This window comes from Mercurialis annua, linkage group LG1-X (genome assembly GCF_937616625.2).
Source record: "Mercurialis annua linkage group LG1-X, ddMerAnnu1.2, whole genome shotgun sequence".
Taxonomy (NCBI): Eukaryota; Viridiplantae; Streptophyta; class Magnoliopsida; order Malpighiales; family Euphorbiaceae; genus Mercurialis; species Mercurialis annua.
The window spans coordinates 53,588,209-53,603,018 of record NC_065570.1 but is presented as its reverse complement, the minus strand read 5'-3'; the positions used below and the strand labels follow the sequence as shown (position 1 = coordinate 53,603,018).

General features: G+C 33.0%; 4 protein-coding genes across 4 annotated transcripts; 3 read left to right on the top strand and 1 right to left on the bottom strand.

Annotated features, from left to right (window-relative positions):
* The first annotated feature begins 760 nt into the window (after nt 1–760).
* On the top strand, nt 761–1,998 carry LOC126666023 (protein PHOSPHATE-INDUCED 1). Its single transcript, XM_050358966.2, has one exon. The coding sequence runs from the start codon at nt 862–864 to the stop codon at nt 1,810–1,812; it is 951 nt and encodes a 316-aa protein (XP_050214923.1). The 5' UTR covers nt 761–861; the 3' UTR covers nt 1,813–1,998.
* Nucleotides 1,999–3,853: 1,855 nt separating this feature from the next.
* LOC126673095 (uncharacterized) lies at nt 3,854–5,161 on the bottom strand. The gene is made up of 3 exons (XM_050367078.1): nt 4,512–5,161; nt 4,395–4,458; nt 3,854–4,255 (listed from the first exon to the last, which is right to left on the bottom strand). The coding sequence occupies exons 1-3, from the start codon at nt 5,159–5,161 to the stop codon at nt 3,854–3,856; spliced, it is 1,116 nt and encodes a 371-aa protein (XP_050223035.1).
* A 3,265-nt stretch (nt 5,162–8,426) lies between these two features.
* Nucleotides 8,427–9,622, top strand: LOC126668391 (protein PHOSPHATE-INDUCED 1-like). Its single transcript, XM_050361620.2, has one exon. It carries the CDS (start codon nt 8,531–8,533, stop codon nt 9,482–9,484), a length of 954 nt encoding a protein of 317 aa, XP_050217577.1. The 5' UTR covers nt 8,427–8,530; the 3' UTR covers nt 9,485–9,622.
* Nucleotides 9,623–11,703: 2,081 nt separating this feature from the next.
* Nucleotides 11,704–13,071, top strand: LOC126677115 (protein PHOSPHATE-INDUCED 1-like). The gene has a single exon (XM_050371576.2). The coding sequence runs from the start codon at nt 11,945–11,947 to the stop codon at nt 12,902–12,904; it is 960 nt and encodes a 319-aa protein (XP_050227533.1). The 5' UTR covers nt 11,704–11,944; the 3' UTR covers nt 12,905–13,071.
* The last annotated feature ends 1,739 nt before the right edge of the window (nt 13,072–14,810 follow it).

Genomic DNA, 14,810 nt, shown 5'->3' with positions numbered 1-14,810 from the left:
GTAAAAACTCTTTACCGTCGATTTTGAAACTTACGAGAACCCTTATAATGCATTTTATATAGTAAATTAAATCACAAATATAGAAAAAAAAACACATTTTGACAAAATAATTATCATTGTAGATATTATTGGCGTTCCACTAATATGCATATTTTAGATTTGTGATTTTTATTTATTATATAAGCTATATTGTAGGTACTTTGATCTAAGTAACATAGACAATCTATTTAATCATCTTTTTTAATTTCAAAATGTGTCAAAAATTTGGTATTTTGAAGATAAAATTTTACAAAAAAAAAAATCTTAACATAGTATTACTTTATCGTGTTCGTGTTTAAATATTCCAGTCCCTATATTCATGTATTCATTATCTGATCCAATATGTCAATATCTTTTTAACCAATATATTTCAAAAAAAAAAGAACAGTAATAGTTTTTTTATTATGTTATCCAAAATTAGAAATTTTATAGTTATAAACAAAAATAAAAGATATTAGTGGAAATATATGAAAGTTAAGGGACCAGGAGTGAAAATTATTGTTAACCTTTTCCTTTCTTTTTTTGTGCTCAAGTAGTAGTAACTCGAAAGTGGAGAAACCCATCTTCTGGCTTGCTTTACCTTTTCCTTTTTGTCCTTTTCTAGGCAAGTTCTCTACTCTTTTTTCACTTCATTAAACCACTTTATTTAATTAAAGAGTACTTATAACTAATTAAATCCCATTTCTTGGACCTATATATACCACTATTCTACCGTTTCTCTATCTCACACTCAAAAACCTCAGCCCACCTTACTCATCTCAGCTTCAATTTCTATTCTATTCTATTCTCTTTTCTTTTTTTATTTTTCTGAAACTTAAAAAAATGGCATCCTTTTCTTCTCAATCTGTTTTGAAACTATTCATAATTATCTCAATCGTTCAAATTTCTTTAGCTGCTAGGAAGCTGAATGAGCTAGTTCAAGATCAACCTCAACTCTTGAGTTACCATAATGGCCCTCTTCTTTCTGGTAAAATCTCTGTTAATCTTATCTGGTATGGCAAATTCAAGCCATCCCAGAGAGCTATAATTTCTGATTTCATCACTTCACTATCATCATCGTCTCAAAATAGCCAACCCTCTGTAGCTTCATGGTGGAAAAAAACAGAGGAGTACTATAATCTAAACTCTAAAAGAGCCAGACTTTCTGTTACATTAGGCAAACAAATAGTGGATGAAACGTACCCACTTGGAAAATCACTTACAAACAAACATATTGTTGAATTGGCTTCAAAGGGTGATCAAATGAATGCCATTAATGTCGTTTTGACATCTTCTGATGTCTCTGTTGATGGGTTTTGCTTAAACCGATGTGGGACACATGGGTCTGCTTCCGGATCCAAAGCGGGTCACATTAAGGGTAAGAATTACAAATTTGCTTACATTTGGGTTGGTAACTCTGAAACTCAATGTCCTGGTTACTGTGCCTGGCCATTTCACCAGCCAATTTACGGACCTCAAAGCCAGCCATTGGTGGCACCCAACAACAATGTGGGTCTTGACGGTATGGTCATCAATTTGGCTACCCTTTTGGCCGGAACAGCAACGAACCCATTTGGAAATGGATACTTTCAGGGTCCGAAAGAAGCTCCACTGGAAGCTGCATCGGCTTGTCCCGGAGTTTATGGGAAAGGGGCTTATCCTGGTTACGCCGGCGACTTGTTAGTGGATTCAACAACCGGTGCTAGCTACAATGCTCATGGAGATAATGGCCGCAAATATTTACTTCCTGCTTTGTACGATCCTTCTACATCTGCTTGTTCAACTTTGGTCTAAAATTATTAGGGATGGATTAGGATTAAGTTTAATCTTTAGATATAAATTAATTAGTGGAATGGAATGAATGTATACTCTATATAGTGGTCCTATTATAAACGAGAGCAGAAAGACACGTTGTCATTTTTTGATTTGTTAATTAATTTTGGCTTATTCGGATTAATAATAGTAAAGCAAATTATTTTAGTTTGCTTTTTTTTTTTTAAATTCTTCTGTTGCTTTACTTATGTTCATTGCTAAATCATAATAGCGCATTGTATCTTTTTTAACATTGGCAAACATAAAGATTATTTTGGACATCTTTCAACTTCTTTGGTTCATAAAGTTAATTTTACTCGATTATAGGCAAATGAAAAATTCATCATAGTAATATATTGGGTTGAAAACGTTTAAATGCATATTTTAAAAAAAAATATTTCAGAGACAAAGATAGTTAGAATTTATTTTAAACGGATTATAAATGTTACTCTCTCCATCTTTTTAGTTGTCACTTTTGAATAAATTACTAGGATTTAGAAAGTGGTTCTTTTGTCTTAAATTACAAGCATAAAGACTAGTTTAACTCGATTTATGAACTCCACAATTAAAAAATTTAATTTTGAAAATAAAATTCTTAATAATACTATTAGATGATTTAACTTTAAAAATTGAATTAAAATTTAATGAAGTGATTTAATAAGAAGGTTAAACTTGAAAGATTATTGTAAAAGTCGCATAAAAATTATAAAGTGACAACTATTAATAGATAAATATATTAGTATAAAGTGACAACTAAAAAAAATGAAAGGAGTAATCCCCAAGGCGTAGATGAGTTGATAAGGTGCTCTTCTAACTTAAGTGAGGTCACGAGTTCGAACCTTACTCATGTATTCAGCCGTTTAAAATTTGGGGCCAAAATCTTTTTTAACAATGTTCAATTTGTAGTAAATTATATGCTATCTTCTAATAATATATTTAATTAATATAAATAAAATAAAATTTAGTTGTTCAACTTATTGCCGTCCAAATATAAACTAAAATATAAAAAATATATTGTTGTTTATTGGAATATTAAAAACATGATTTATTAATATGTTTTCATATTTATATTTAGACTATTTTGAAGCGAAAATAAGTTAAACTACTGAACTATGCTTTATTTATATCAGATAAATCATTTAACGAATTTTTACTAATAGAATTGAATATTTTTTTGCTTATAAAAAATCGTACCACATTACCCAATATTTGTGTTAAAAGTTGAAATCACAACGTAATTAAATGAATTTAATCCTTTAATAAATTTAAAAATTTATTATCCTTTAAAAAAATTCATTCAAAATTTTACTATCAAAAACTAAGTTTTTACGAGTAATCAATTTGTACTAATGTTTAATTATTTTAAAATTATTTTTATAAATTGACTAATTTTTATGTTTAATAAACAATAAAAGTTTTAAATTTGTGAATTGTATATTTTTTAAAAAAATCAGTCTAAACTGTACATGAAGACAGACAAGAGGAGAGCTGGTTGGCTATGCCCGACCGAATGACATTCCACTATGTACGTTCTAATAAATTCCATCTCATCATTTTCATGTCTTGTTGTCCAATTTAGCTGTCCACTCATCATCATTTGCCTATCAAACGACAACTCGTTCCATACTTTCATCTTCTAATTTCTAGAAATTTTTAAATTGCCCTGTCTTTCCATAAATTCCGTTATTCTAGTTCTTAATCTAATGATAATATTAGAAAATTTACCAAATAAATAAACAAATTTCAATTCTATATAACTGGAGTATTAGATTAATTATAATTGAAGAGTCTATTTTAAAGGTAAAACAAGGTAGTTAATATACAAGGCAACTAAAGAATTGTGATTAAATATGACAAAATATAAGAGAGATGAAACCTTTCTTGCTAAGAAAAAGTTAAGTGGGTGCAAAAAAATTTTCCGAATAAATGCGGAATCTGATTAATAATTCAAAACAGTTGCAGATGTGAGAAATTCGGGAAAGTGACTGAACCACTCCTGATGACCTGTAATGAAACGAGCATTTTACGCTAAAACATGGGCAGCCTGATTCACATATCGCCTCACAAACAAAAATAAAATATTACTAAACTGATTTGTTAAATTAGCACAGTCCTCAACAATGAACTTTGATGCAACAAGACTCTGATTCCGAATCTCTACTACCACCTCCATCGCGTCTGATTCAACAATAAGCTTATCGACATCCTTTACCCAGCTCAACACTTCTCGAATCCCAAGCGCTTCAGCTGTCCTCGGGGAATAGTTTCCATTCAACCGAACTTGCCGAGCTCGAATGACTCTCCCTTCCTCGTCTCGCACTACAATGCCTAAACCCACTCCTCCAGAATTTGCAAACATAGTCGTATCTACATTTGCCTTCACCCATGCACTGCCCGAAGGAATCCATTGTTGTCGACCATCCCCCTTCATCAAAACCAGCAAATCGCAGCTCACCTTTTATAATTTTTGCAAGTTTTCACGTCGCCGGCAGGTTATAAGCAGCCGACATAATGGAATCCGGACTGCCTGATTTATGCTTTCAAATAATCTCATTCATATTTACCCAAATGAACGAACAGATGCTCGAAATCAGCGAACACTTTTCATCTTTTAAGACCAGTGACCAGCTGCAGACACATTCAACAAAACCAACATCACAAGTTACAACTGGAACTGACACCTTCGACCAACAAGTTTTGGCAATAGGCAATGATAGAACAAGTGCATTGCTGTTTCATTACCATTATCACACACCACACATTGCCCCTTTATGAACACTTTTCTCGTAGCAAGTACGTCCAAAGTCAGAAGATAAACTCGCCATAAAAAATTACGGACATGCAATGGAATATTGAAACTCCATATCTGATTCCACAAAGGATTCGGTTGCACCAAATACTCCCCACAAACAGCTCGATAGACATTACGAATTGAAAATTTCTCTTTTGAGTTCAATATCCACTTCCAACCGTACTCAACATTCATATTACTCAAATGAATATTAAGAATTCTAACCGCATCTCTACCCTCAGACACGTCTCTTACAAGCCCCACATCCCACACTCTACCGCCCACCTCAAAAAGACTAGTTACTCTAGCATTTATCAAATTTACCGGATTAGGAGTATAAGGCAGCCCTCCGTTCTCTTTATCTAACCATGGACTCCTCCAAACCGAAGTATTCTCCCCATTGCCAATATGAATCCTAGCACATCTAGCAATAGCCGATTGAGTTTCATAAATACTCTTCCGAACATAGTTAGGATTAGCACCTAACTTAGCCTTAAGAAAAGACAATGAAGGAAAATATTTTGCTTTAAATACCCTCATCATCAAGTTATTTCCATATTTATTAGCCTCCAAACTTGTCTCATTAACATTGCCAAATTAAACTCCATAATTCGAGTGTTTATCATATGCATTGGTTGTGTCATGTCATATTTACAACCAGGGACCCTTAGGCTAGGGTAGGCTTCAGCCAGGTGCCGCTGGAGAATGGAAGATTAAATGACGTTCCGTCGGGAAGCCATGGTTAACTGCTACTGCACTGTGAATTCATCTCTCCATATTAGCCTGGGCTGAGAAGGATAGAAACCAACCTGTTTTAACTTTTAATGTTTGAAGGAACGACGTCGTTCAACTGTCCTCTTTTAAAGTATTAAGGGCTGAACTTTTGTTAAAATAAATTCAGTCTCTCATTTCATCAAAGAAAATGGCTTATGCTTATTTCTTAAAATCAATTATCGTTTATTTGATAATTGTTTTTTCAACGTTTTCTCAATTTTCAGAATTTTTCTAATTCTCATTTGTTAGCAAATTTTTACTTTAGTTCCAGATTTTTAGGTGTTCAATTTTTTTTAAAAATTCCATAATTTATTCATAATTTTCACAACTTGTTAAATTTTATAATCTAAATATTTATATTTCTAATTTTTTAAATTTAAAGTAAAATCTTTAATTAATAATTAGTGATTCTAATAATTTCTTAATTTTTTTTCTGTCAAAATCAAATTCTTTTTAATTTTGAGTAATTCTTTTTATATAGTTTATCTATAAAAAATTAATTTAGTTTATAAGCTTGTATATTAATTTTCTAACCTCTAATTTTTTACTTCTAAATATTCTCTTTCAAAATTGCATGTCAAATAGCTCGGGCCGTAAAAATTTTTTGGATCCGCCACTGTTTACAAAAAGCCAATGAGCATTTATAATAGAAATTTTTTTTATTAATTTTTTTTCCACATGTCTAATACACCGTTAGTTTGTTGCACGGATGACATGATGCAACGGTTGCGTGAAATAAGTTTTCTCAATCCTTCTGAAACCCATCCCTTCAAACTTCTTGGGAACGCAACTTACTTTAGTTTAAGCAAGGGTTAAATGCAAATTCATACACCAACTTTGACCTAATTTGCAATTACAACATAAACTTTGAAACTTGGCAATGTCAGTAACCAACTTTACACTTTTGGCAAATCGATACACCAAACTCAAAAAACACTAACGTGGACATTGTAATAAACCGCCATTTGTCGTTTTATGATTGGTCGGTATACCAATTTGCCAAGAAATAAAAGTTGGTTACCGACATTGTCAAATTTAAAAGTTTATGTTGTAATTGCAAATTAGGTTAAAGTTGGTGTATGAATTTGCATTTAACCCTTTAAGCAATGCTTATTTGGTCGCAAATGCAAATAACGTTATGAACAACTTTTTCACGTATCCAACCCTTTTGGCAGAACAATTTTTCCACCTAATAAATTGGAGAAAAAGATCACGCAGCTTAAAAAAATGCACATACTCTCTTTTAAAATAATTTGACAATTTTAATTATAGCTCTTCCAAAGTATAAGCAAAATTATTGTTTTAATTTGAATAATTAATTTGAAACATCAATATTACCCAATATTAATTTTAACTGTTTTTTTTAATATTCTCTTAATTATTATTATTAGTATTAATTATAATTTTATCCAATACAAAATTTGACAACAATTGTATTTTTTCAACATTTATCTTTAAACATAAAAAATAATTGATGTTTTCAAAATACTCTCCCCATCCTATAAAAATAGATAAATTCACAATATAGGTTAAATTTTAATTTAGTTTGCATTATTCATTAATTTCAACACTTCTATTATAATTATTTTTTTTGTCAAAAGGTAGTAATATTGATAGATTAGCAGATTACATCTTACCGTCGAAGTACATCATAGATCAAAATATTAAAAATAAAAAACAACTGAAACCCTATATCGATCTACAGAAAGAGACGAAACAAAAATAGAAATTTAAAGATACAAATTTAACAGGCGACTAAAAACAGGATGAATTCCAGTGTGAAGAATTCCCTGGCACCAATCATTTTATTCAATACAAAAATTAGTAATAAACTTACTTTTCTAAAATTTAATATTTAGTTAATAATAATTAGAGTATCTAGATTTTAAATTAAGGATATAGAAGAACAAATAATACTAATATTTAAAATATTTAAGCAATTAAATTAAAGATATATTGAGAAGAAGTCAACAAATAATTTAAATTATCTTTATTGGAAGTGGATATTTTCTGTTCATAATAAGCACAAATCTAAAGCTTTTCTCTCTAACAAACCCTAGCCACCTAAAACTTTTTTCTTATTTTTTTCTTCGGCAGCCGTCAATGGCTTAATTTTTCTATTGACGGTAGCCACCCCTTTTATTTATGTTATTTTAATTTCATAGAATATAATAAATAGCCAATTCTTTTTCATTTTTCTGACGGATTAAAATTTATCACGAAGCGCAATTCAATTATCAAGAAGGACGATAGATTGAAGATCTTTCAGTAACAAAATAGATTCGTCTATGAGCTATACTAGTTTTATTTATTTTTTATTTTTTGTCTTTTATATAAATGTTTTACTTTGTCCTTTTTTTATGAAAGGTTTGTTGTCCTTTCTCTGTGAAAGGTTTGCTGTCTCCTTTTTAGAAGGAGTTGTTGTCTCTTTTTTAGAAGGAGTTATATCAAGTGTTGATTGAATCGGATGCAGTGAGTTTGCGGGTGTTTGGAGAAGTTTGAACGAAGAGTGATTGAAGACGGCACTTAATTCGCGAAATAGTTAGTAATTTATTTTTATTTTCGTAAGTAAGGTCTGCGAATCAGACAGCATGTTGTCTGTTCCATGTCAGGTTATCGGGTTTAGTTTTCAAATTATCCCGAGTTTCTTACAAATGTAATAGTTTCATATTCAATTTAATGAGATCTGGTGAATTCAAAAAAGTAAAAGCTAAAAACTTTCAATTATAAAATATAAATTTTGAATCAAAAATTTTAGTTACCATTTTCATATTATGTATAAAGTAGATTAATTGGGTGAAGCTATGAAGTTCATGATAAATAAAGCAGCGTACGTTGACCTTAGCTGGCTAACGCCTGTAATGGTTAAATAGAATCGGTTGAAAGCGATAGAGTACTCAGCAGTCAGCACCATGCCCATATGATTAAATTAAACAACACGGCAAAATTCATTTCTACCAAACTTCCAGCTGTATTCTCGCCTCTACCGCGTAGCTTCTCCATCGTCAATTCTTCTGCCTCTATATAAATCAATTAATTCTCTTTCACTTTCTCCACAATTCAATCCTAACTTCTACACTCATAGCTTCTCTTATTTTTCAGGATTGCTCGACAGTCTCATCAAAGTTATTATCAATGGCCTCAAATTTTTCAGCTCGTTCTTTATTCGTGCTTCTTGTTGTTCTCTCTTTGACAAACTTCAATTCCGCAGCCAGGTTACTTGCTGATACCCAACAAACCCTTTTGTTCAAATACCACAATGGCCCTCTTCTTACGGGTAAAATTTCCATCAATTTGATTTGGTACGGTAATTTCAAACCCTCACAGCGTGCAATTGTCTCTGATTTTATTACTTCCCTTTCCTCTGTTAAGCCTACAATAGCCCAGCCTTCTGTTTCTACATGGTGGAAAGCAACTGAAAAATACTACCATCTCATCAAATCTAAGAAAACTTCTGATCTTGGACTCTCTTTGGGTACCCAGATTGTAGATGAGAGTTACTCGCTGGGTAAATCGCTTTCTAATAAGCAAATTATTGAATTAGCATCAATGGGTGGCCAAAAAGATGCGATCAATGTGGTTTTGACATCGGGAGATGTAGCTGTTGATGGGTTTTGCTCTAGCCGATGTGGAACTCATGGGTCTTCTGTTTCTACTCAAAAGATGATGAATCGCAAAAACTCTAAATTTGCTTACATTTGGGTTGGTAATTCAGAGACCCAATGCCCAGGTCAATGTGCCTGGCCATTCCACCAGCCAATCTATGGACCACAGGGCTCACCTCTGGTTGCGCCAAATAATGACGTGGGTGTTGACGGTATGGTGATCAATTTGGCTAGCCTTTTGGCTGGGACTGTGACTAACCCATTTGGTAATGGATATTATCAAGGTCCAAAGGAAGCTCCTTTAGAGGCTGCCTCAGCTTGTCCTGGTGTTTATGGCAAAGGAGCCTATCCTGGTTATGCAGGTGATCTCTTGGTGGACTCAGGAACTGGTGCCAGCTATAATGCGCATGGTATTGATGGCAGAAAATACCTGCTTCCTGCTTTGTTTGACCCATCGACCTCTACTTGTTCTACATTAGTTTAAACAAGGATTATTATAGCTTAGATATTTATAGTGTTTATTGTTAAGATATTTAGAAGAAATTCTTTAATTCTTTTGATATAGTATTATTTATCATTTGACGGTAATAGCAAATTTGAGAAAATAATTGTTATCACACTATATATACATCTTTTTTTTTCCCCTGAAGAAGTTATATATTCCAAAGTGGCATAGCCAATGTCATGCAGTAGGCAACAGCTATTAGAAACTGAGCAACACAAATTAAAGAAAATGAGATTTTCTAGTCTTAACTAATTATTTTTTATAATTAGGGAGGAGGGAGTGAGGCTCAAATATGAGATCTCTTACCAAGAGGCCTATGGCTATTACCACTGTGCTATAAGAGCACTGACAGTTTTAACTAATTATTTTTTTATAATTAGGGAGCGGGAGTGAGACTCAAACACGAGACCTCTTACCAAGATGTCTGTAGCTATTACCACTGTGTTATAAGAGCACTAGATACCCCATTGAACCATCTTAATTAGAATTTATTTTGGCTTGAACGAAAGAATGGGGATGCTTAATTCAAACTACTACCAGTGTCTTAAAACCTGGCTCAGCCGGTGGTTGAACTATATTGATAAAAATAAATATATTTATAATTTTCTATAATATATATAACTCTTTTATAATAATAAAATAAATACAAATAGATATTCTATATAAACTTCTATATGTTTTCTTTTAAAAATATTAATCAAATTTTTCAAAATTGCGGGTTTTATTTTTATAGCGGTTCATCGGTTTGGAAGGTCTTTTTTTATTATTCATTCAGGTTACACCTCTTTTTTAGTTTCTTAAGCAGCATCAGACTCGCCATCGGTTCTCATTCTAACGGGTTGAACCAGCCAGTGCGGTTGAGTTTTTAAAACAGTGATATATTACTACCACCAACCAAGAAAGAGAAGACTAATGTGTATATATAATATAATGCTTCATTATTCGGCCAGCATAAACAGAAAGTAATCCTCTTTCTAACTTTGATTAGGAATATTGGACTCGAGTTAACAAAGATTAGCAAGTTCATATTTAGCACGTTTATAAAAAATCCAAATTTTCAATTAACTATCTTGCTTAAGCGCAGTGACGGAGCCAGAGTTATTGTATCAGGGGATCAAAAACAAATATACAAGGAGATTTTTTTTCAGAATTTGAAGGGCAAAGATTAGGGGACAAGGCCTTTAAGCAATGAATCAAGAGGTGCACGGTTTGACTTTTATGAGGAGCTAGTTCAGATTTAGACCTTAGCGTCTTTTTCTAATAACAAAAAAATGTATAATATGAAAATGCAAACCGCTGTTTAAGTCATTAGTTCCCACATAATATCAGTCCTTATGATATACTTAAAGTTTGAGGAATGTGTTTTTTTTAGTTTCAAAAACATATTTATTGTAAAACTCCCAAAAACTCTTAAAAAGTATTATTTAGGAGTCGTTCTTATAAATAATAAATATTTAATATTATTTCCGTAACATAAAATTTGTTTCTTAAATTATTTATATTATTGGATTATATTATATATTTTTAATTATAACTATGAAATTTTAATATTTTAATTTGACTGAAGCAACAATTTGCCCTATCGACTTGTTAGCAATGTGCAATTAACATATAAATTAACATTATACACAAATAAGTTATAAACTTGTTGATTATGAGCAATAGTCTCATTTTGGCAAATTAGATTGCATGTTGAAGTGGCAAATTGTCAATTAAGGGTCAATTAGCTCGCAAGTTGAAAGACCAAATTATTAAAATGAGGCTAATTACCATAATCAGCAAGTTCATGACTAGTTTGACTATAAAATTAATATATGTGTTAATTGCTTATTGCTTACAAGTTGAGTGAGGCAAATTACTATTTAAATCATTTTAATTTTAATTATAGTTATGAAATTCATATACAAGTGATTTTTTATTATGAATTAGGATTTAATTACATTTAAATGATTTATTTTAAGAAAAATTAAGTATATTTTAGTTTTAATATTTAGTTTAGGAAAACTGATTTCGATAAGTTGAACTTAAAGTGCAATTGCAGAATGCACAAGAAGAAGCAGTGTGTCGACATTTTCAGAGTATGGCATATGAGCTTTTGGTTGCATTTGATTTTCCCAAATGTTGTCTCAATTTCTTACCAAAAACCACAACATTTTGTGGTCTACCACTTACTCTTTGGCATGTCTTTTTGTCAACTTAGCTGGCCAACTACTGTTATCTTAGCACTCCACTCCCATTTCGCACTCAAAACAACCCATTACTATTAGCCCAATGAATACGACGACGCGTTGCTTAACTGGCACCACTTCATCAACTCTTTCCCGTAACTTCGTAACCCATCTATCTCCACACTATATAACCCCTTCTCCTCCCTCTGCTCTCTTCACTCCAACACCTCAATCCTCTGTTTTCAACACTAAGTTTTCAAATTAAACCGTTATGGCCTCTTTTAATTTTACACATTTTGTGATGACCTTCCTTTTGTTAGTCTCTATTGTTCATTTTACTTCTGCAGCACGGAGATTAACAGAGCAAGATCAACCCTTGTTGTTTAAGTACCATAATGGCCATCTTCTTACTGGCAAAATTTCTATTAATTTGATTTGGTATGGGAATTTCAAACCTTCTCAACGGGCCATTGTCTCTGATTTTATTACCTCTCTGTCTCCTTCTGCAGAATCGGTTGCTAAAAACCAACCTTCTGTTTCTAAGTGGTGGAAAGCCACTGAAAAATACTACCATCTTACCCATTCTAAGAAAAGTTCTGATCTTGAACTCTTTTTGGGTACCCAGATTTCGGATGAGAGTTACTCATTAGGTAAATCGCTTTCGAATAAGCAAATTGTTGAATTAGCATCAAAGGGTGGCCAAAAAGATGCTATTAATGTGGTTTTGACTTCAGCTGATGTAGCTGTTGATGGGTTTTGCTCCAGCCGATGTGGGACTCATGGGTCTTCTGTTTCTGCTCAAAAAATGATGAATGCCAAAGACTCTAGATTTGCTTACATTTGGGTTGGTAATTCAGAGACGCAATGCCCAGGTCAATGTGCCTGGCCATTCCACCAGCCCATCTATGGACCACAAGGCTCGCCTCTGGTTGCGCCAAACAATGATGTGGGTATTGACGGTATGGTGATCAATTTGGCAAGCCTTTTGGCTGGGACTGCGACCAACCCATTTGGAAATGGGTATTTTCAAGGTCCAAAGGAAGCTCCTTTAGAAGCTGGTTCAGCTTGTAATGGGGTGTACGGTAAAGGAGCTTATCCGGGTTATGCCGGGGATTTGCTGGTGGATTCAACAAGTGGTGCTAGCTATAATGCACATGGTGTTAATGGCAGGAAATATTTGGTTCCTGCTCTCTTTGATCCTTCAACTTCAGCTTGTTCTACGTTGGTTTGAGAGAGGGACGTGCTTTACATGTTTTGTTTATGTATAAAATTAGTAGATAGACATTCTTTTATTCTCATGGAGTACTAATAAAAACATATAGTAGTATTTTTTTTAATTATATTTACTCTCTCTGTTTCTTAACATAAAGAATATTGCTACTTTATGCATTCCATAAATTAATTATTCAAACTAAAAATTAAAATGATATTTTAAGAATTAATTGTTTTTTTAATTTTTTCAAGTGTTAATTCTTTTATTTTAAGAGAATCAAATAGAGTATCTTTATGCTAAACCCTTCTCTTGTACAAGGAATTGGCGAATGAGAATGCTATTCCCTCCAAGTAGACTTGTTCATGGGCTTGGATATCCGACCCGCTTGCCCAGGCCCGCCCTCTTAAGGCTGGGTTTGGACACCAATTTCTGGTCCTAAACTCTGCCCGAGCCCGAAAAAGCTCGACTTTTTATGGGCATGCTCAGATTTTAATATTGTAAAAAAACAAGATAAGCCCACCCAAATTCGGCACGAGCCCGTTAAATTAATGCATTAGGTCCGGGTTTAGATAGTATATTTAAAGCCTGAACCGAGCTTGGGCGGGTTTGGGCTTGCCTTTAAAAAAGTCAAGTCTGCCTAATCCCGGCCCGAGCCCGCCCAAACCCGGCCCATGAATAGGTCTTACTCTAAGCTCCAGTTTATAATATATCGCGATTGAATTTTTTTTTGTTACATAATATTTGTCAATTGAGTATATTAAAAGAGCATTTATTGCTATTTTTCAAGTTTGTTTTCCATATTAAAAAAATATAATAATATAAATAAAACAAGCAATCATAATTATTTTTTATTTTTATGTTTATGTCAAATGCAAATATTATACGCTGAAAGACAGTACAATCAAATTCAATACTAATTGAAGCTGTATGCGAGCTGGGGTTGTGCGAGAATCAAACCAAATTGAACAATGAAAATGAATCGACAAATTTGATTCTCTCACTTTGATTTTGAAATATAAAAAAGCTTATAAAATTTAAGTATAAACCACACCAAACTAAAAAGTCAAACCGACTAATTCAGTTTAATTTGATATTTAAAATAACAAATCAATTAATAGTATTTCAGTTCAGTTTAAAATTTTAGAGAACCTCAAAATTGTGTGCCTAATCTAAGTTTCATATTAAGCTATGTTTTGCATTACACCGCTGGTCATTTTTGGTTTATATGTTGATATGAAATACCTGATAAATTAGGTCTGAGCTGTCTCCCAATCAACCCGGGGACAAGGAGAAAACAGAGGTCAGAAGGAACGCCGATGAAATTTACTGGCTGTTCGCTCTAACACTCAAGTTAGTTTAGTGAAGTAAAAAAGAGGAAAGAGAAAGAAGTATTGCTTGAGTGTGAAAAAGAGAATACCTTAAAATTTGCACATAAGATAGTTATAAAGGTCGACTTGTGCAAAATTTCTTCTCCTCTCTCTAGGTCCCACTTTCTGTTGCCTTAAGTATCAGATGCATATGCGATGCCGGGAGCATTCCTGTAAGTCAGAGGATCTCCTGTGGTCCTCTCTAGTTTGTTACGCATACATGCTCTCCGAATTATAGTAATGCGGCCAGCTCCCTTGTATGAGCTCCGAACTGATCTTGTGTTCTGATTTTCAAGGTACCCGTATCCTATCTTGGAACGCTATGCCGGGTATCGTTTGACTTGGTGATACAATATTTCGGTACCCGAAATATAGTATCACCAAGTCAAATGATAACCGGCATAGCCGAGATAAGATGCGGGTAACTTTGAAATCAGAACACACGACCAGCTCATAGCTCATAGCTCATCGATACCTCAGAACCCATTAGGTTGCATCTGAGACACCAAATGAACGAGCTCATACAAAGAAGTTGGCTGCATTACCATAAAGTCGGA